General features: G+C 37.5%; 1 protein-coding gene and 1 pseudogene across 12 annotated transcripts in view; one reads left to right on the top strand and one right to left on the bottom strand.

Moving 5' to 3' along the window:
• Window positions 1-22677, top strand: part of MAST2 (microtubule associated serine/threonine kinase 2) — a 213387-nt gene that overhangs the window by 48999 nt on the left and 141711 nt on the right. For 2 of the 12 annotated variants that reach the window (XM_072724112.1, XM_072724110.1), the window contains exon 1: window positions 13180-14089. The exons of 7 other annotated variants lie outside the window; for them this stretch is intronic. In XM_072724112.1, the coding sequence (XP_072580213.1) occupies window positions 14051-14089 (39 nt within the window). In that variant the 5' untranslated portion in view covers window positions 13180-14050. Of the gene's footprint in view, window positions 1-13179; window positions 14090-22677 lie in introns of those variants that run through there. 3 more of the 12 variants (XM_072724111.1, XM_072724113.1, XM_072724106.1) reach the window with 3 other exon arrangements.
• Window positions 106-480, bottom strand: LOC112914925 (U6 snRNA-associated Sm-like protein LSm3 pseudogene; annotated as a pseudogene).

The raw sequence follows: 22677 nt of genomic DNA, 5'->3' as shown, positions 1-22677 counted from the left end.
AAAAATTTTAAAAAATATTTTTAATTATTTTATTTTATTTTATTTTTTCCTTGGTCATTTCTTAATATCAAAATGAACACAGGTTTCTCTTTTGGATGTCTTCTACACTTAAAGAGGCAATCATACAAAATCTCCTATATTCCATACATGATAAATTCTTTGTTTGAGCCAAATCTTAATGGAGGAGCAACTAGTACAACACCATCTCCCCGGACAAAAAGCATCGGAATATTCCGTTTTGTTGATTTATATATCTCTTCATTTGTTTCTTCATCAATTTCTATAGTAGTCACAGTTTCTTCCACATCTCCCAATATCATATATAAATGCTGATCATATGCATGTAATCTGCCTCGAAGCTCTCGGTCATTTCTCATTTTCACATAAATTCGCTCATCCAGGCTGAGCCTGATGAGATCCAGGGGCTCTTCTACAGTGTTGGTAGTTTGTTGCTGGTCCACGTCGTCCACCATCTTTCAAACCCTGTGCCCTTTCCCCTATTATTAGTTTTCTATCCCAACTCTAATATCTCCAGTAATTCTACTGATTACATGAAAGAATGTACCATATCCATACTTCTCAGTCTTTCCTCAGCACTCTTAACTTCACCTATGGATAGCAGTACATGACATTAATAGTACAATTAAAAGACTTTCTGACATGAGCACTGGGTGTTATACTGCATGTTGGCAAATTGAATTTAAATTAAAATTTAAAACGTTAAAAAAAAGACATTTTAAAAAAGACTCTGTACGAGATTTAAAACAGAAACCGAACAAAACCTATAGCTATAACTTTTAACTGGTGGTTTAACAATAACATTTTTTAATGTGATACGTTATGAAACGTTTGCATAAACATTCTGTCATGTATTCTAACCCTCAACAAATTCAATAAAATGTCTTCTAATAGTCCAAATTAACCAGTTCAAGTAAAAAAAATTTTTTTAAATGTCTTTTAAAAATATGAAACCCAGGGCACTTGGGTGGCTAAATTGGTTAAGTGGCTTCCTTCAGCTGTGGTCATGACCTCAAGGTCCTGGAATTGACCGCCACATCTGGCTCCCTGCTCAGGGGGGTAGTTAGCTTCTCCCTCTGCCTGCCTCCCCCTACCACTCATGCTCACCCTCTCCCTCCCTAATAAATAAAATCTTTAAAAATTTTTTTATAATTAAAAAAATATGAAACCCACTCTTTTTTTTTTAAAGATTCTATTTTATTTATTAATTCATGAGAGACATAGAAACAGAGAGAGAGGCAGAGACACAGGTAGAGGGAGAAGCAGGCTCCATGCAGGGAGCCCGACGTGGGACTCAATCCCAGGACTCCAGGATCACGCCCTGGGCGGAAGGCAGGCGCTAAACCTCTGAGCCACCCAGGGATTCCCGAAACCCACTATCTTTTAAGATTGCATGCCTTAAATTCTTTGCAAATTTACAAGTTTTCACGGAAGATATGATAAAAATGTTTAACAAATCCAAATTAAAATTCAACTCTAAATTTGGACAAAACAAGTGGTCTGTTCTTTTTTTTTTCTTTTTAAAAAGATTTTATTTATTTATTCATGAGAGACAGAGGCAGAGACAGAGACAGAGGCAGAGGGAGAAGCAGGCTCCATGCAGGAAGCCTAATGTGGGACTTGATCCCGGGACTTTGGGATCATGCCCTGAGTCAAAGGCAGATGCTCAGCTGCCGAGCCACCAAGGTGCTCCTGTTCTTTTGCTTATCTCTTAAGAATATTCATGAGAATAAGCAACCAAGCTGCTAATATCCTGTTCAATCCCATGAAAATCTCTCAACTTTTGGGATGCCGGTGTGGTTCAGCGGTTGAGCATTTGCCTTTGGCTCAGGGCCTGATCCCAGAGCTCTGAGATTGAGTCCCATGTCAGGCTTCTCATGGGGAGCCTACTTCTCCCTCTGCCCGTGTTTCTGCCTCTCTCTGTCTCTCATGAATAAATAAATAAAATCTTAAAAAAAACCTGATAATATTTACTAGACCCTACACTTAGGTTCCTTTACATATATTATCGTTTATTTTCTTAGGAACATTGTGAGGTAGATACAATCATCATACTTTACAGGTGAGGAAATTCAGGCATGCAGAGGTTTGTTCATTTGTCCATTTATTCTACAAATATTTATGAAATACCTGCCATGTATCAACACTGTACTAGGTGCCTGGAATACAACACTGAACAAAACAGTTAAATACTTTGCTGTAGGACAGTAAGTGAATGTTAGATCAGGAATTCAAAATGAGGTCTGACTCTGAAGTCTATTTCAAGACTTGTAAATAAGTGGAGAGGAAAGTCTTTGGCAGGTTGGATTATTTGATGTATTTTTTCCCTGGATTTATTGATACTCAATTTTCTGTTTGGATATTGAAGACTTTTATCAGGATTACATAGGGAGAGTTTTGCCTGGTTTTGATTACATAAAATTTTCTATGAATTGAAAGTAATTTCTATTCTTTAGAGTAGGCAAATAAAGATGAAAATACACTTAATTTTATTCCATATATTAGGGTCCTGGCAGCAAACAGAACAAATTATGACATTATAATAAAGAAATATGGACAGGGTGTATTGAAATGGTAACATACATATAGTACCTTCTGGCTAATAGTAAGTTGGTACTGTTACTAACCATGAAAGGGTGAGTGGAGGAAGTGATCCTTGGAACTTGGGAGTTAGAGGGCCTGTGTATGTAGAAGGTGACCTGATAATTAGCATGACTTTGTGGTAGTGGGATGCAGCCAGTCTAACTTGACCCTGTAGGAACCAACTCAGGAAGATAAATTGCCCTCTAATCTCTGTTACCCTCTTTTCTTTCTCTGACCATTTGTTGGTGCTGCCTATTGGCTGAATCTATCTGGACCGAAAAGGGCAAGGGAACCTCCTGATACAGTTCATAATAACCCTGCATTTTGGGGTACAAAGGATGATCTAGTGGAGCAAAGGATGATATTCTATACATTGCAAGTTTTGAATATTGAACTTAATTATACAGTTTTGACTATGAATTACTTGATGTTAAATTATATTGCAGTTTTATTAAAAGCTTGCTAATTCTTTTTCCCAATAAACCTATTTAAGGGCAGCCCTGGTGGCGCAGCGGTTTAGTGCCGCCTGCAGCCCAGGGTGTGATCTGGAGACCCTGGATCGAGTCCCAAGTCAGGCTCTCTGCATGGAGCCTGCTTCTCCCTCTGCCTGTGTCTCTGCCTGTGTCTCTGCCTGTGTCTCTGCCTCTCTCTCTCTCTCTCTGCATCTCTATGAATAAATAAATAAAATCTTAAAAAAAAAAAAGAAGCTGTACAGCTTTCCAGAGCTTCTTTATAAAAAAAACAACAAACAAACCTATTTAAAAAATTTTTAATTCCAGTATAATTAACATACAGTGTTAAGTTAAAGGTATACAACCTAGTGTTCAATAATTACTTATATTACTCAGTGCACATCAGGGTAAGTGTGCTCTTAATCCCCTTCACCTGTTTTAACCCCCTCCCCCAACCCCCTCCCCCAACCTGTCTCCTGCCTGGTAACCATCAGTTTGTTCTCTATAGTTAAGAGTGTTTTTTGTTTGTATCTTTTTTCCCTTTTTTTGTTTTGTTTTGTTTTGTAAATTACACATATGAGTGAGGTCATATGGTATTTGTTTTTCTCTGACTGATTGCCTTTCATTTAGCATTATACTCTCTACCTCCATCCATGTTATGCAGATTGTAAGATTTCATTTTTAATGGCTGAATAATATTCCTCTGCGTGTGCGTGTGTGTGTCTGTGAGTGTGTGTACCACATTGTTTAACAGCATGTTAACCTGCATGTATTTGTGTTCTTTCCAGATTTTTTCTTGTGGTTGATTTCTAGTTTCATAGTGTTGTGGTTGGAAAAAGATGCCTGGTATAACTTCGATCTTTTTGAATCTGTTGAGACTTGTTTTGTGGCCTAACATGTGATTTATTTTGGAGAATGTTTTATGTGAACTTCAAAACAATGTGAATTCTCCTCTTTTGGGGTGAAATGTTCTGAAAATATTAGATTCATCTGGTTCAGTGTGTCTTCAAATCCAATGTTTCCTTGTTGATTTTCTGTTTGGATGATCTATCAATTGATCTAAGTGGGATGTTAAAGTCCTCTATTATTATTGTATTATTGTCTATTACTTCCTGTATGTTTGTTATTAGCTGCTTTATTTATTTGGGTGCTCCTATGTTGGTGCATAAATATTTACAATTGTTATATCTTCTTGTTGGATAGTTTCCTTTAAAATGATTATATAATGTCCTTCTTTGTCTTTTATTACAGTACTTGTTTTAAAGTCTATTTTGTCCAATATAAATATTGCTACCTGTCTTTTTCTTTCAACTTCCGTTTGCATGATAAATGCTTTTCCATCCCTTCACTTTCAACTGCATATGTCTTTACTCTGAAATGAGTCTCTTATAAGCAGCATATAGACAGGTCTTGCTTTTTTATCAGTTTTGTCACCTGTGTCTTTTGATTGGAGAGTTTAGCCCATTTACATTCAAAGTAATTGTTGGGAGGTATGTATTTATTGGCATTTTGTTATTTGGTTTATGGTTATTTTTTGTAGAGTTTCTCTGTTCCTCTTTTCCCCTGCTCTCTTCTCATAATTTGTTGACTTTCTTTGGTGTTGTACTTGATGTATTTCTCTTTATTTTTTGCATATCTATTACCCATTTTTGGTGTGTGATTACCATTAGGTTTATATATAACATCATCTTATGCATACAGCATTTTATATTAAGCTGATGATCACTTAAGTTTGAACCCATTCTTAAAGCACAATGTTTTTACCCCCCCTCCCATTTTAGATATATGGTGTCATACTTTACATTCTTTTACTTTCTGAGCCCCCTACTGATTTTTTTTTAAAAGATTTTATGTATTTATTCATGAGAGACAGAGAGACAGAGAGAGAGAGAGAGGCAGAGACACAGGCAGAGGGAGAAGCAAGCTCCATGCAGGGAGCCTGACGTGGGACTTGATCCTGGGTCTCCAGGATCAGGCCCTGGGCCTTGGTGGCGCTAAACCACTGAGCCACCCGGGCTGCCCTTGACTGATTTTTATAGATATAATTAATTTTACTGCTTTTATGCCTTCCTGCTTTTCTTCTGCTTATGATCTTTTGTTCCTTTAACATATTTCTTGTAGGCCTGGTTTAGTTGTGATGTATTCCTTTAACTTATGTTTGTCTGGGAAACTCTTTATCTCTCCTATTCTGAATGATAACTATGCTGGATAGTGTATTCTTGGCTCAGATTTTTTTCTTTCAGTACTTTCATTATATCATGTCAGTCCTTTCTGGCCTGCAAAATTCCTGTGGAAAAATCAGCTGATATCCTTGTGGGTTTCCCTTGTATGTATGACTGTTTTCTTTTCTCTTGCTACTGTAAAAATTCTCTCTTTATCAGTACTTTTTGCTGTTTTAATTATGATGTCTCTTGGTGGAGACCTCTTTGGAGGTTCTCTGGGCTTCCTGGATCTGGATTTCTGTTTCCTTTCCCAGATTCAGGAAGTTTTTAGCTATTATTTCTTCAGATACATTTTCTGACCCCCTTGCTCTCTCTTCTTCTGGGATCCCTACAACGTGAATGTTATTATGCTTGATGGTGTTACTGAATTCTCTTAATCTGTTGTAATTTTTATTATTCCCTTTTCTCTCTCTCGTTCAGTTTGATGGCTTTCTATTACTGTCCTCCAGGTCACTTATCAATTCTTCACTTTCCATAATCTACTATTTATTCACTTTAGTGTATTTTTTTTATTTTTTAATTTTTTTAAATTTTTATGATAGTCACGCAGAGAGAGGCAGAGACACAGGCAGAGGGAGAAGCAGGCTCCATGCTGGGAGCCTGATGTGGGATTTGATCCTGGGTCTCCAGGATCGCGCCCTGGGCCAAAGGCAGGCGCCAAACTGCTGCGCCACCCAGGGATCCCCACTTTAGTGTATTTTTAATGTCAGTTAATGGAGTTCATCTCTAAATGGTTCTTTGTTATGTTTTATATCTCTTTAATTTTGGATCCCACTGAGGTCCTTCACTCTTTTCTCAAGTCCAGTGAGTATCTTTATGGCCATTACTTTATTTATTTATTTATTTTTAATTTAATTTTATTTTTTTAAAAAGATTTATTTATTCATGAGAGAGAGAGAGAGAGAGAGAGAGAGAGAGAGGCAGGCAGAGACACAGGCAGAGGGAGAAGCAGGCTCCATGCAGGGAGTCTGACGTGAGACTTGATCCTGGGACTCTAGGATCACGCCCTGGGCCAAAGGCAGGTGCTAAACCACTGAGCCACCCAGCGATCCCCTGTGGCCATTACTTTAAATTTTCTTTCAGGTAAATTATTTAGCTCTGTTTTGCTTAGGTCTCTTTTGTGATTGTGTCCTGTTCTTTCATTTGGGACATATTCTTCTGTTTCCTCATTTTGTTTAACCCTCTGTATCTGTTTCTGTGTGTTAAGAAAGTCAGCTACATCTCTTGCTCTTGAAAGTAGTTGCCTACAAAGAAGAGATCCTGTAGTGCCCTGCAGTGTAATATCCTGTTTACCAGAACCTGGTGCTTCAGGGGTATCTCCTATGTATGTTGTCTGCACCCTCCTGTTGTGGTTGAGCCACATTTACCTTTAGTCTAGTAGTCTGTAATGGCTCTCTTTTCCTTTTGTGAGCCTGGTTTGGTTCCTATGTTGCCAGTGGGCCACTCTGGGGCTGTCTTAGGCTTGAGTTGATTCAGATCAGAGATCCAGTACCACTGAATTTCAGGATGATCTCCCTGTGGTGTCCCCTAAAAAGCTTTTGTTGGTAGATGGGGCCTGCAGTAAGACCAGCCAGCTCTCTGTGTCTCTTCCCTTTCTGCCCTCTTTCATGTGACTCTTTTCTACATTTAGTTGTGGAGAATCTGTTCTGCCCCGGTTCGGGTCATTTCCTGTGTGTGTGTGTGTGTGTGTGTGTGTGTGTGTGTGTGTTTAAATACTGATGTAGGTGTTATCTAGTTGTATCCATGTGATGAGGTGAGCCTGAGATCTTCCTGCACCATCTTTCAGAGTTTTGTAGTTTTTAATTTAATTTAATTTTAATTTTAATTTTAATTTTAATTTTAATTTTAATTTTAGTTTTAATTTTAGTTTTAATTTTTTAAAAGATTTATTTATTTATGATAGACATAGAGAGAGAGGGTCAGAAACAGAGGAGGGATAAGTAGGCTCCATGCTGGGAGCCCGACGCAGGACTTGATCCTGGGACTCCAGGATCGCGCCCTGGGCCAAAGGCAGGCGCTAAACCGCCGAGCCACCCAGGGATACCCCAGTTTTTAATTTTATATGTAAATCCATGATGCCTTTTTTTTTTAAAAAAATTATTTATTTATTTATTCATGAGAGACACAGAGAGAGGCAGAGACATAGAGACATAAATAAGCAGAGGGAGAAGCAGGCTCCATGTAGGGAGCCCGATGTGGGACTCGATCCTAGGACCCCGGGATCATGCCCTGAGCAAAGGCAGATGCTCAACCAGTGAGCCACCCAGGTGCCACCTTGTTGCGTTTGAATTAATTTTTGCATATGGTGTAAGGTGTAGGTCTAGATTCGTCTAATTGTGTCTTGTCTTGCCTGTGGATGTTAGTTGCTCCAGTTCAGTTAATTGAAAGGTCTATGCTTTCTTCATTCAATTGGTTTTATACTTATATGTCAAAAATAAATTGGGCATATTTGTGTGGGTCTATTTCTGGGTTCTCTCGTCTGTTCTATTGGCCTATGAGACTATTCTGAAGTCTTAGCATTGGTTAGAGTGATTCCTTACACTTTATTCTATTTCAAAATTGTTTTAGCTATCTAATTCTTTTTTTATATAAAATTTAGGCTGTTTGTTTCTACCTACAAGAAGTCTTGCTGGGATTTTGATAGGAGTTGGATTAAACATATTTGTTTCAATATATTAGAATAGTTTTTTCATCAATATGTTCAATGTCTTAACATCAAATGTACATTAAAAATCTCACATTTCGGGTAGCCGGGTGGCTCAGTGGTTTAGCGCTGCCTTTGGCCCAGGGTGTGATCCTGGAGACCTGAGATCGAGTCCCATGTCAGGCTCCCTGCATGGAGCCTGCTTCTCCCTCTGCCTGTGTCTCTCCTTCTCTCTCTCTCTCTGTGTCTCTCATGAATAAATGAATAAAATCTTTCAAAAAAAAATCTCACATTTCTGTCCCCTTGTTTATTTTTCTTGATTGCATTTATCATGTTCTAACATTCTGTATATTTGATATATTGATTGTCTTATTTAATGTCTGTCTATGCCCACTTAAATGCAAGCTCTAAGAATTCAGAAATTTTTATCTTTTTTTTTTTTTTTTTTGAGAGAGAGAGAGATAGATTGAGAGAGCAAGCAAGCAAGGGGGCTGGCAGAAGGAGAGGGAGAGAGTAAATCCCAAGCAGGCTCCACACAGGGCTCAATCCCATGACCCTCGAGATCAGTCCCATGGGGCTCAATCCCATGGCCCCCGAGTTGAAATCAAGAATTAGACACTCAACTGAATGACCTACCTAGGTACTCCTTATCTTTTTAAATTAACAATTGCATTTCTAGAATGTAGAATAATACCTGGTACATAGTAGATACTTAATTTGTAGAATAAATGAGTGAAAGGAGGATTACTTTCAAAATAGAATGATTTCCTATGAGGTTTGAATGAGGAATCTTAACTATAAACCCATGCAAATTCTAAAGTAGGGGTTATCAGAAAATAACTTGTCTTTTTAACCTGAGGAGCATTTTTTTTCCTCTATAAAAAGCCTACCTACTTTGAAAAAATTTTAATTGACTGACTGACTTTCCATTCAAGCAACAAATAGAGAAGAATCCATTGTTGAACCTATCATGAACCATAGAGGTTCCAGGTTCTGTGCTTTGTGCTGTGTGCATTATCATATACAGAGGCTGTGGTAGGTCTAGTGAGAAAATCTCTGAGAGTGCCTTTAGGGCTCAGGTTTTGTAACAAACTTCTCTCATTGTGCTTACTTTGGCATGTTTACCATGATGGTTTTCCATATAGAGTTAGTTATAAGATAATCTTACTTCTTTTCTGATAAGTGAAAGAAAGATAATTTATGTTGAGAACATACATAGATGCAACCTATTCTGAGAATTTATGTATTCAATTTTATTTATGCAGATGTTTAGTTTTAACCTAGTTATTGCTGAATAGTCTTGTTTTTTTTTTTTTTTTAAGATTTTGTTTTTAAGTAAACTCTACACCCAATATGGGGCTCAAACTTACAATCCTGAGATGAAGAGTCACATCATTTTCCAGCCACGTGCCTCCCCAGGTAGTCCCCCCCTGCTTTTTAAGATTTATTTATTTGTCCGAGAAAGGACAAGTGAGAGGAAGGGCAGAAGGAGAGGGAGAGAATCTGAAGTAGATTTACCACTGAAAACAGAGCCTGACACAGGGCTCAGTCTTCCACCCATGAGATCATTATCTGAGCTGAAACCAAGAATTGGATGCTTAACTGACTGAGCCACACAAGTGCCCCTCTGTCTTATTAACACCATATTAATGTAGAGTAATTGATGAAGATGTTCTGCACGTCTTTTATAGGATAAGCAACCCTCCTCCATCTGTTCTGTTTAGTTAAACATGCATGTTTTAGCAGAAACATGGCTTCAAGTTCTTACCGTACAATTTTGAAGCATGTTATATCCCTTTCTTCGGTCCTACATTTATTTAGTTATAAAATAAAAGATTTCAGTTAAATTAGTACATCCATTTATAAATCAAATTTATTTGAAGCAGAATTCATTGTGAATTCTTAGGGTAATTTTTCTTAGCAGTCCTATGTCTGAATCCTTCTCTTCCTGGCTGCTGTATTTACTAATCTCCTAATTATCCCTTCCTTCATGTTAGATATTGTCATGAGGCATAAGTCTCCCACTCCTGCTATCTTTATTATCTTTATCTTCAGCAACCATGTGGACCCTGTCAATATTCCAGCACCATAGTTGCTAGACCTTATCATCATCATTTCTAGTCTACCTTTGTACCCTCTTCAGAACTGTGGTTTGTGCATTATCATACCACTGAAATGCTCTCCTAAAATCATAATGCTGGATAACCTCCTCACTACAGCTTGATGGATTTCAGCTCCTTCATTTACTTATTTTTAGGCTTATTTGTATCTCTGTTAGATCCTTCTTATTTCTTCTTTACTTTCCTCCCTTTTTAGCTTTTATTCCATGGTTCATTAACTATTTAACTCTTTAGTCAGTGTTATAAATCTATCTTTTGTCAGTCTATCTGGTTAATCAGTCTGGTAAGACTTTTACCTTTGTGTTACTGTAGTCTACTGAAGAAAACCACACATGGAACAGATTGGTGGCCCATAAATTTATAATGGAAACATCAGTCAGTCCTCAGCATTGTTCACCAGTCCTACTTTTTTCTTTAATTAACACATCATCTTGTTCTCTACATTATCTCTTTCAGATTCCCTTGCTCTTCTGAAATCTCCAAACTCTTTGCTCCCTGATTTCCTTCTTTATTTTGCAGAGAGAATAGCTATCATTTGGAAACTTCTTTAGCTTCTTTACTACTAAGATTGCAGGTATTTTGTTGCCTCTACCTCCTTTTTTAATATTAGAGTAGAAGAAGTATCCTTTTTCCTATCTCTGTTTATGCTTTGATTATCATCTATTACTTTTTAAGAATAATTTTTTTTGAGAAATTTGGCTGCTAAGGATAGAAAATAATTAAATGGAAGCTGGAAATGTCTAGATTCTCTCTTTATTTCCTCATCTCTTTTATTCTGTAACCCACTGCAGTTGGGCTTCTGCTCCCATCACACATCTACGCTGAAACTGTTCTTACAAAGGGCATCACTAACTTTCATGTCAGTAAATTCAAGGGTATTTTTGGGCCTTCTGGAAGCAATTGTTACTGTTCAGCCCTCTTTGAACACTTTTTTCTTGGCTTCCCTAATAGCATTTTATTTTCTCCCATTTCTCTGGTTATTCTTCAATCTCTTGCAATTTAATCAGTATTTATCAATATTAAATTAAAAAGTAAGGGTTTTGGGATCCCTGGGTGGCTCAGCGGTTTGGTGCCTGCCTTCGGTTCAGGGCATGATCCTGGAGACCCTGGATCGAGTCCCACATCGGGCTCCCTCCATGGAGCCTGCTTCTCTCTCTGCCTGTGTCTGCCTCTCTCTCTCTGTGTCTCTCACGAATAAATAAATAAAATCTTAAAAAAAAAAAGCAAGGGTTTCTTAGAAGAATGCAAAATTTGTATGAATTTTAAGAATAAAACATGGCACTTTTTAAGAGATTTATTTATTTATTTATTTATTTATTTATTTATTTTTAAAGGTTTTATTTATTTATTCATAAACACAGAGAGAGAGAGAGGCAGAGACACAGGCAGAGGGAAAAGCAGGCTCCATGCAGGGAGCCCGATGTGGGACTCGATCCTGGGACTCCAGGATCACGCCCTGGGCTGAAGGCAGGCGCTAAACCGCTGAGTCACCCAGGGTTCCCTTAACTTAATTTTTTAGATAGTGAGCACTGGTTGAGGATTTTTAAGCTGTGTACATTTTAGGAAAGGGAGACTATCATGGCCAAGGGCTGATAATCTGTAATATTAGTTTCACTTACCAGATTGGCACTTCTACTGGAAGCTTTTTTGAAAGATTTCCTGATGTAATGAATTGAGCCCTCTTTGACATTCCTTTTTTAGCACTTTGTCTTACCTCTGATAGAATTTCTCACATTGTATCATAATTACTTGCTTGTATTTGACTTTGCCATTGGATCTGAGATCTTCTAGAGCAGCATTATTAGTTTATGAGTGGTGTTAATCTTGGTAATCTTTCCCTATGCCCATCTCAGTGCTTAGCATAATAAATGTTTCCTGAATTAGTAAATGAATAAAGAGTTTGAATTTTGAATTTCTGGTCTGAACAGTTTATCAGACTGCACCATTTATATTTCTCAGGACCGATGGATTAGAGACTGATTCCTACCTTGTACTCTGCTGATATATATTTTATTTTGTTAATAAAATCTATTTTGATTGGAAGTTCTATGTCTTTAAAAGCCGGTGACTTTGCAGACACTCATTTAGTGGATAGTATACCCTATGCAAATCAGCTGTCTGTTCAGGTCTTGTGTTTGTTTTCCCCATAGACATAATCCAGCCGTTAGTTGTTTAAAGCAGCAGATGGAAAGAGTCCATGGAGATGTGGATTTATTAGCTCTCACAACGGAAGACCATACTGGTTGTCTAAGGATTAGAAATTTGTTGATGAATGAGAGGGAGATGGATCCTGCTTTCTGTGCTGTTTTCAGCAGTATGGCTAGTTCTTGTTCTTAGAGTCAGTTTTAAGAACACCAGAAAAAAATTTTGTAAATAAACCTTCCTTTAAGCCCCAGACTGTTGGTGTAGCTATGACAGTTATGTGAGCAGCAGCTTTTCTTTTCTTCTTGTTGAGTGCAGACTGAATCAGTCTTACAGTTATTGCTGAATTTACTCTAAGGAGTAAAATATATATAGTCTCTAAGGAAACTATACAGCCTGCTTTGTGTATATCTATATATACCTTTATGTATATACTCTCTGTACTATAGAGAATATAACAGTGCCTTATATATACCTTTGTTTGTCAGATTAGGAAATTTGGATCAATATCTTCTGCAATCTTTTGGAAAGTGAATACTTTTTACAGTATGTCCTACAGTTTGAAGAACGAATGATTGTGAATTGGTAAATAATGTTTTAACCCTCTTAAAAATACAGTGCTGCCTTTGCTAACAATTTTTTTGTGACTTATTGAAACACCACCAACTTGCCTCACATTTCTTCTGTGTTTAATAGGATTCTGGAAATTACTATGAAATTGGAAAGTTTAAAACATTGCTTATGGGGTGTTTAACAAAAATCCTATCATGTGAGCTAATCTTTTACTATAGAACTTAAATATATATATAAAGCATATATATAATATACTTATATATAAACTTATATATATACTTTAAGCTATAAATTAAGACACTAGAAACATCTTTAAACTTGATTAAAGTCTTGAAAATGGCAGCCAATGACCAAAGAAATGATTCTGAGATTATTAAAGCCTGAGTAAAACTAGACTTTTTCATGCTGTGCTCTTTGAGAAGTCTGATGGAATGGGGAGCTTTTCCGCTGACAGTACTATCAGCAGTGAATAGATGAATGAATTCATCCATGCTCAGAACTCCCCACACGTGTACTAGCCCCTTCCAGGACATAAAAGAGCAGGGAAACCGACCTTAGTAGTGATCTAAGCTCTTGAAGAAAGAAGCTTTGGTGACTGCCCAAGAAGTGAAGACTAGCGTATCTAGAGATAAAGAAACAAAAGAGCCTGTGACAGTATCGAAAGAATCTGACATTTGCTTTGTCTGTACAAAGGATGAAAGGAATTTTGCCGACTTAGTCAGAACAATAACTGGTTTTATATCAGCCTCAGCCTAAAATACAGGCGTCAGAATAATATGTTTTTCTTTGTATTTCTGAAGAATTGTTATCTTTTTAGAAATGTATGTGAAGTGGTTTTGTTTTGGGAAAGGAAAACGTGACATGGATTTTAAAAGCTCAGTAGCTGCAGGTGGAGACTCTCTTGTTTTGCTTGCCAAACCTTGATAATAAAGCAATGAAGTAAGGATATCAAAGATTGGATTTTTTTTCCTGGGACCTTTTTCCTTTTCTTGGTACTTCAAATATTTTAACCAAAGGGGTATGCCTGGAAAAGAAAAACAAATACGAAATATTTTCCTCTATTTTGGTGATGATTCAGATGAGATCTGTCTGTACTGCTGTGAAGAAAGACGTGGCTGTCATGCGAGGCAGAGATTGTCTACTTATACTGGACTGAGAACTGATTTAGTGGAGTGGTGGTTAGTGGGCATAGCATGGAGAAAGGGATTGATTGTTTGCCTCTTTACCCAGCAGTAAGCAAGTAGGCACTAGTATTTGACTGTCTGGGGAGTGGCTTTTTTTTGTTTGTTACCTATTATGGATGATTCCAGTATTCTGCGCAGGAGAGGGTTACAGGTGAGTAACAGCCTTTTTACTGCTCTCCTTCCTCTTAGTGTCTTTTGAAAATGTCTAAATGGATTGCTTCAATTTTATTTAATTCATTTGAAGCAAGGTAGAATGCCACTAAGTTCCTCCTTTTTCCATCCTGTATAGTTACAATTAGAGAAATTGTCTGAGACCCTTCTACTTTGATAGAAAAAATGCTGCTTGTGCTTACTTACATTATATTAAATGAGTGGTGCAATTAAATCAGACCTTTGTAGGATGCAAGCCTAATTTTTGATATTAGACATTATTGCTGACAGATTGTTTGCAGTAAACATATTCTGTGCCTGAACACTGCGTCTTCTTCCCCACCACCCCTCCTTAGTTAAGTCTTATGTATAATATATATGTGACTCTACACATAGTTTTAGGAACTTTTTAAAATTACCACTTTGCAGGCATATATATACACGTACAACATAGCCATATATGATAGCAATATATCTGACACCTGTTTTAGAAGCCTTCTCCTCTTTAAGTCTTTGGTAATTTGGCACATGAAGAGGTAAGTAAGGTCTAATAATGAGGGGAAAATGGAGAGATTGGTAGATAGCATTCAGCAGAGTTTCACTGAATGTCCTTAGCACTAAAAGAAGACACTACATTTGTTTTAAATTTTATGATTAATTTTTTCATGTTTGTAAAGTAGATCATCCTGTCTTGGTCTTATTAATAAAGAATAAGCCAGTTTCCTTTATTCCAACATTTCAATGTGTTTTAAGGATTGACATAGTGAAGATTTCAGTACAAAACACCGAACTAATCAATCAACCTGTGAAGGTCTTCTCATGAAATGTAGCTCTTTCTCTTGTTTTTATTTTGTTTGACATTTGTAAAGCACTTTTTTTTTTTTTGAGACAAAGCACCTTGGATCTTTGGAGTTATCATAAATTAACATTATTTTGGTATTTTTAAAGCACTCAAAAAGAAAATATACAGGATTGGTAACATTTAGGCAGATTATGATATTTGTAGTTCTTATTATTTATCTTTCTTATTGATGGTATTGTGAACATTCAGAGCCTCTTGGGAGCACTCGCTGAATCTTCAGCACTTTTCCAGTATGACTGACCTTTAAAAATCAATACCTTATTTTAATTTGTCTTGTTAGTGCAGTCACTTTGATGAGATCTGTCATTTGATTTCTTGGGGATATTTTAGGAAGTACTTTTAAAGTACTCAGAAGACTTTTCATAAATAGTGATGTATTATGGTCAATTAACTGTTGATAAAAAATGGCTAGCTTTATTTTAATTTTTTAAAAATTATTTATTCATTAGAGAGAGAGAGAGAGAGAGAGAGAGAGAGACAGAGAAAGAGAAAGCATGATCTGAGAGGAGAGGCAGAGGGAGAGGGAGAAGCAGACTCCCCACGGAGCAAGGGAGACTGATGTAGGGTTTTGATCCCAGGTCCCTCAGAATCCAAGCTGAAGGCAGATGCTTAACCATCTGAGCTACCCAGGTGCCCCATAAAATGGCTGGCTTTATAAGCACACTTAATTGCATTGCTTATTTATTATCTTTATTTAACTTTTTTAGTTGCCCAGATTCAGAAAAGGAATCCTATTTATTGAGTGGGGAATATTTTCAATTTTATGCCTGTTCTGTGTTGAATAAGTCATTTTCTCCCTAGTGACTAGGTCAGTCTCCAGTATCTGCTAACCCTTTCTCTTGAGTCTTTGTTTCTATCTTGTGGGTATTCCAAATTGCCAGACTATATACACTGGAGGATGTTTTCTTACAGTCTCCCTTTTTCCCCCAAATATTTTTTATTACTTTACAGTTCATTCTCCAGAAGACTACATTGGAACATTCTAAAATAGAAGTAATATTTGAAAAACAGCAGTTTAGATTATTTGTTTTAAATAGGTAATTTATAATGTAAAACTTCAAAAGTTAGTTTTAGATTTGTGTGTATAAACACACAAAAGCTAAAGTCTATTCAGTGGTATGGGTAATCTACTGGATAACCTCAGATTAGAAGATAAAAATCCAGATGAATGTACTAACTGCATTTTGATGAATTTTTTAGATTTCCTTAAAGTTTTCCAGAAAACCGGCTAAGATACAACCCTGCTTTGATCCTTCCAGCTCGTTTGTTCTCTTTTCTTTTCTTTTTTCTTTTCTTTTCTTTTCTTTTCTTTTCTTTTCTTTTCTTTTCTTTTCTTTTCTTTTCTTTTCTTTCTTTTCTTTTCTTTTCTTTTCTTTTCTTTTCTTCTTTTCTTTTCTTTTCTTTTCTTTTTTCTTTTCTTTTTTTCTTTTCTTTTTTTCTTTTCTTTTCTTTTCTTTTCTTTTCTTTTCTTTTCTTTTCTTTTCTTTTCTTTTCTTTCTTTTTTCTTCCTTTCCTTTCCTTTCCTTTCCTTTCCTTTCCTTTCCTTTCCTTTCCTTTCCTTCCTTTCCTTTCCTTTCCCTTCCTCCCTCCCTCCCTCCCTTCCTTCCTTCTTTCCTTCCTTCCTTCCTTCCTTCCTTCCTTCCTTCCTTCCTTCCTTCCTTTTTTCTTTTCCCTTCTCTTATCTTTTCTTTTCTTTCGATTTTATTCACTTTATTCATGAGAGACAGAGAGAGAGAGAGAGGCAGAGACACAGGCAGAGAGAGAAGCAGGTTCCCTGCGGGAGCCGGACGCGGGACTCCATCCCAGATCCCGGGATCATGCCCTGAGCCAAAGGCCGATGCTTAACCGCTGAGCCACCCAGGCGTTCCCAGATAATTTTAAAGTAGGAACAGAAGATTGGCTTGAATTATAGTTCTGCCACATTCTAGCTATATTAACCACAGTCATATTTTGAAAAACTCCTAATGCCTCCCTTTCTAGTGTTCTACCATCATTTGACAGTAACCTGTGGAGGCAAGACATAGAATGATTTGTTAGGGGTGATAGCAGTGGAGGCAGTGGGAGGTTTCTGATTGGCCACTTTTTTGCTATGTGAAGCTTATTAGTAGCTTCCTCAAGGACAAACAGCGTGTTTGTGGACAGGCTAGGTATTTAGGTCAGGATACTCTGACCTGAAAGTAACAGAAAACTTGATTCTGATTTAAATATTAAAAAAAAAAGGTATTGATTCAAACACAGATGTCCAGAGGTTGGATGGTTTCAAAGTTGGGTAATCTAGCGATCTAGTGTCTTGTTCAGCTTCTCTGCTCTGTATATTGGCCTAATTCTCAAGCTGGCTTCCTACTTACTAGAGAAAAGGCTGTAATAGTTTCAGCCTGCACATTCATACAGTAATTGCATCTGTAGGTCCTTTTAGACATCTGGGAGATTATGTGGCTGCATCTTTCCTTTAGAGGAGCCTCTGTCCTGTGTAGCAATTGATACTGTTTTATTTGAAGAGCGGTTCAGGTTGGGTCTTTGGGTCAGCTTTCATCCTATCGCTACTTTTGAGGTTGAAGTTCCTTGTGAATGAAAGAAGATGCTTTTATATTTGCTTTATTTCCCAATCATCTTTATGGGAGATGATTTTATTTTAACTTTGAAAGGTCAGCAGATTAGCTAACATAAATAATTTTTATTATCAACTCTTTTACTGCCATGATTTCTACATTTTTTGCCTAGAAGGCAGACACAGTAATTTGGTTTCATTGTATATATAGTGAGAGCCCAGTTTTCCAGATTCTGAGTTGAGATTATTTGTTCTACTGATAAAGTTATTGCCCTCAGGTGAAACACATATAATGTTTATTCTACCCCTTTTCTGCTTTTGATGTTCAAAAGTGAGAGTGCTTTAAAGTGCCCTTGTTCAGGGGCATTTAATTATTTTGGATAGCATATGACAGCATAATGTATACTGGGAAGCATTGTTGACAAAGCTTTCTTGGGATTTTTTTTTGATTTTGAAAGTTATGACATTCAAATAAATGATCCTCATACAAGATGTAATTCAGTTTAGATTGTACTCCTTAAAAGCAAAATCTTCAAGAACCAGCTAGATTTCGGACACTTCCTTTCCTCTTGAAAGTTATTTCAAAGATGATATATGGACAAAAGTGTAATGTAATGATTTCCTTCTGATATTTTTAAATATCCTTTTGTGGGAAGTTGAATAGAAGAAATTGTAATTTGTACTCATCTGTCCTTAGTACTATGAAATATTTTTGTCATGTCAGTAAACTAAATGGCTTTGAAAATTAAATGGTTTATCTTATTTGTACCTTCTCTTTTTCTCTGCTGTATGTATTTCTGTTTATGTTGTAATCACACCAGACTTCTCTCTTTTATTGGGAGGGATTTGTATTTAACATATTTATTCATCTTCTCTAATAGTTTTCATTCCTGAGTGTTGTTATCCTCCTCCTCTACCTATCAACCTCCTGGTCATCTTCCCTATGTAGCACCTAATTTTCAGTTCTTACTGTTATCATGATTACCTTCAAGATGTTTGCAGAGATGGATAATCAGGCCAGCCTCAGATCTTTAGAGTTTCTCTTCTTCCTGGAGTTTATTTTAACAGCACATTTTCCCTAAGCAAGATTTATTTTGTCCATGGAGTTGTTTCATTTAGGAATTTAATAGTAATCTAAAATTACATCCCCTGAGACACCTGGGTGGCTCAGTGGTTTGAGTATCTGCCTTTGGCCCAGGGCGTGATCCTGGAGTCCTGGGATCGAGTCCCACATCGGGCTCCCTGCATGGAGTCTGCTTCTTCCTCTGCCTGTGTCTCTGCCTCTCTCTGTGTCTCTCATGAATAAATGAATAAAATCTTAAAAAAAAATTACATCCCCTTATCATTTCTGAGTTAAATTCCTGCATTCTCGGGGTACCTGGGTGGCTCAGTAATTGAATGTCTGCCTTCGGCTCAGATTGTGATACTGGGGTCCTGGGATTGAGTCCTTCATTGGGTTCCCCATGGGGAACCTGCTTCTCTCTTTGCCTATGTCTCTGCCTCCCTCTGTGTCTTTCATGAATAAATAAATAAAATCTCTTAAAAAATAAATTCCTGCATTCTCCTCTGCAAATCAGGATCACAGATTGAAGGTCTGTGAACCAATACTTGTAGAAGTGATTTTTTTGGGTCCACCTTTAGAGATTTTTTTTTAAGATTTTATTTATTCATGAGACAGAGAGAAAGAGAGAGAGAGAGAGAGGCAGAGACACAGGCAGAGGGAGAAGCAGGCATGATGTGGGACTTGATCCCGGATCCCGGGAGCCCGATGTGGGACTTGATCCCGGGAGCCCGATTTGAGACTTGATTCCGGGATCAAGGATCATGCCCTGGGCTGAAGGCAGGCACCAAACCGCTGAGCCACCCAGGGACCCCCAGCCTTTAGAGATTTAAAGAAAAATCGATGAATATAATCCCTACGGATTCTTTTTTATTTTGTATTTTGCTACTTCATGCATTTATTGTGTTTCATCCTTTTTTTTTCTTTTTTTTAAAGTTCAGAGATGGGGAAAGGGTGTGGGGAGGGGCAGAAAGAATCTTAGGTAGATTCCATGCTCAGCATGGAGCCCAATGTGGTGCTGGAACTCACAACCCTGAGGTCATGACCTGAGCCAAAATCAAGAGTTTGATGCTGGGATCCCTGGGTGGCGCAGTGGTTTGGCGCTTGCCTTTGGCCCAGGGCGCGATCCTGGAGACCCGGGATCGAATCCCGTATCAGCCTCCCGGTGCATGGAGCCTGCTTCTCCCTCTGCCTATGTCTCTGCCTCTCTCTCTCTCTCTGTGACTATCATAAATAAATAAAAATTAAAAAAAAATTAAAAAGAAAAAAGAGTTTGATGCTGAACTGACTGAGCCACCCAGGAGTCCCTATGTTTCATAATTTCTAAGGTTCTCATCTATTTACTTAACAGCTCTGACATTGTGGTGTGTTTTAATGGTGTTACATCTTAATTGGCAGTTATTTTTGTTTTGCTTTAAGAAAATATTTTTAAAGATTATTTATTTATTTGAGAGAGAGCACAGAGGGAGAGGGAGAGGGAGAAGCAGAGCAGATTCCTTGCTGAGCAAGGAGCCTGACACAATGCTCGATCCCAGGACCCTAAGATCATGACCCGAGCTGAAGGCACTTAACCCACTGAGCCACCCAGCACCTCTAAACACTTTTTTTTTTTTTTTTTTACTGATACCTAAAATAATGTCATCTCTTGAAGTAATAGTTTTTCAGATTCTATAAAATATGTTACTGGCCTATGGAAGGAAGTATTTGAATTTGCAACATTTATATATATCTAAAGACTTCTGCCTTTTTTTCCCAGCTCTCTTCTATTCCTTTTTCTAATGTCTTGAACATCTCTCTTCCCTTGATTCTTTGCTTTTCTTTTAGTAAGTTGGTATCCATTTGATGTGTCCTTTCTGTATCATTTGAGAATATGGTGTTTTTTTTCTCCATTAATTTATTTTGAAGTGTAGAAGATTTATAAATTTTCTATTGCATAACCACTTGAATTTTGGGGATAAACCTAACTCAAACATGATGTATGGTTCAGCTTTTTAAATGGAATGGATTTAATTTAAACTTCCTATATCATCTTGAGGTAGTTTTGGTGAGGTTTATGGGATATATTTATAGGAGTTTGCCCATTTTGTCTGCTGTTTATTGAGGTTAAAAATGATAATATTTACTCTTTTAAAAAACATCTGTTGAATCTGTTCTTATGTCCCTCTTGGTGTTTTTCTTTTCTTTTCTTTTCTTTTTTCTTTTCTTTTCTTTTCTTTTCTTTTCTTTTCTTTTCTTTTCTTTTCTTCTCTTCTCTTCTCTTTCTTTCTTTCTTTCTTTCTTTCTTTCTTTCTTTCTTTCTTTCTTTTTCTTTTTTTTTTTTTAAGATTTATTTATTTGAGAGAGCTTGTACACATTCCAGTGCACGAGTTGGGGAAGGGATAGAGGGAGAGGGAAAGAACCTCAAGCAGACTCCCTGCTGAGCTTGAAATTAAGGCCTGAGCTGATGATGAGCTGATGATGAAACGACTGAGCCACCCAGGTGCCTTGTTTTTTTTAAAGCCAGCTATCACTTTATTTCAAACTTCATATGTCATTTTGCTTTTGGATTATCTGCAAATGGCTTGCAGTAGGTTTTTTTGTTTTTTTCCTGTCTATACTGGTAAATTTGTCTATTTACATTTATTAAGATTACTGATGTATTTGGGCAGCCCCGGTGGCGCAGCGGTTTAGCGCCGCCTGCAGCTCAGGGCGTGATCCTGGAGACCCTGGATCGAGTCCCACCTCAGGCTCCCTGCATGGAGCCTGCTTCTCCCTCTGCCTGTGTCTCTGCCTCTCTCTGTGTGTCTCTATTAATAAATAAATAAAATCTTAAAAAAAAAAAGATTACTGATATATTTGAATTTGTTTCTACCCTGTTATTTCTTGGCATTCCATGTCCTGCATTTCCATGCCGTACCGCTCCTTTTCTTTTTTGCCATTTAAAAATATTTGATAAAGGGGTGCCTGGGTGGCTCAGTTGGTTGAGTGTTTGCCTTCGGCTCAGGTCATGATCTCAGGGTCCTGGGATTGAGCTCTGCATTGGGCTCCCTACTCAGCAGGCAGTCTGCTTCTCCCTCTCCCTCTGCCCCTCCCCACTGCTCATGTTCTCTCTGGCTCTCAAATAAATAAATAGAATCTTAAAAAAAAAATATTGATGGAACCTTTTTGGGTTGTTTTTCTTCCTTAATCTTTTTTTTTAAATTTTTAAAATTTATTTATGATAGTCACACACACACAGAGAGAGAGAGAGAGAGAGAGAGAGAGGGGCAGAGACACAGGCAGAGGGAGAAGCAGGCTCCATGCACCGGGAGCCCGACGTGGGACTCGATCTCGGGTCTCCAAGATCGCGCCCTGGGCAAAGGCAGGCGCTAAACCACTGTGCCACCCAGGGATCCCTTCCTTGATCTTTTTAACTCTACTGGTGAATTAGAACAAATTCAAGTTTTATTCCTCTCTTAAACAACAGGACTCCTTCCCTCTCATCACCTCCAAACTTACATGCTATTTGTGTACAGTATTTTAGTTCTTCCAAAATTTATTTTCACAAATTTGATATTTTTATTACTGTTTATTTGGTCATTACTTACTGACATTTATGTGTATTTACTAGTTTTCTTACTCAATATTCCTTCCTGGGTCTTAGATTTTTCTCCTAGGATCATTTTCATTTTCTTCCTTAAAGGATATCATGTAGGGATCCCTGGGTGGCGCAGCGGTTTGGCGCCTGCCTTTGGCCCAGGGCACGATCCTGGAGACCCGGGATCGAATCCCACATCGGGCTCCCAGCGCATGGAGCCTGCTTCTCCCTCTGCCTGTGTCTCTGCCTCTCTCTCTCTCTGTGTGACTATCATAAATAAATAAAAATTAAAAAAAAAAAAAGGGATATCATGTAGATGCTGCTTCAGTATAGGTAGATTGCTAGTAAATACTTCAAATTTACTTAAATATCTCTATTGTGTCTTTGACCTTGAAAGATTGTATGGGTATCCAGTTTTCTGTTGGTAGTCATTTTCTCTCAAACTTTGTACGTAAGAATACTATGTACAGCTGTCTTTTGGTTTCCATCATTGCTATTGAGAAATATACTGCTGCTGTAATTGTCATTCCTTTGATGTTTGTGGATCTTGTTCTCTGGCTTTT

Source organism: Vulpes vulpes, chromosome 10 (assembly GCF_048418805.1).
Source record: "Vulpes vulpes isolate BD-2025 chromosome 10, VulVul3, whole genome shotgun sequence".
Classification (NCBI taxonomy): domain Eukaryota; kingdom Metazoa; phylum Chordata; class Mammalia; order Carnivora; family Canidae; genus Vulpes; species Vulpes vulpes.
The sequence above is the reverse complement of the archived record's forward strand: the minus strand, read 5'-3'. Positions and strand labels throughout refer to the sequence as shown.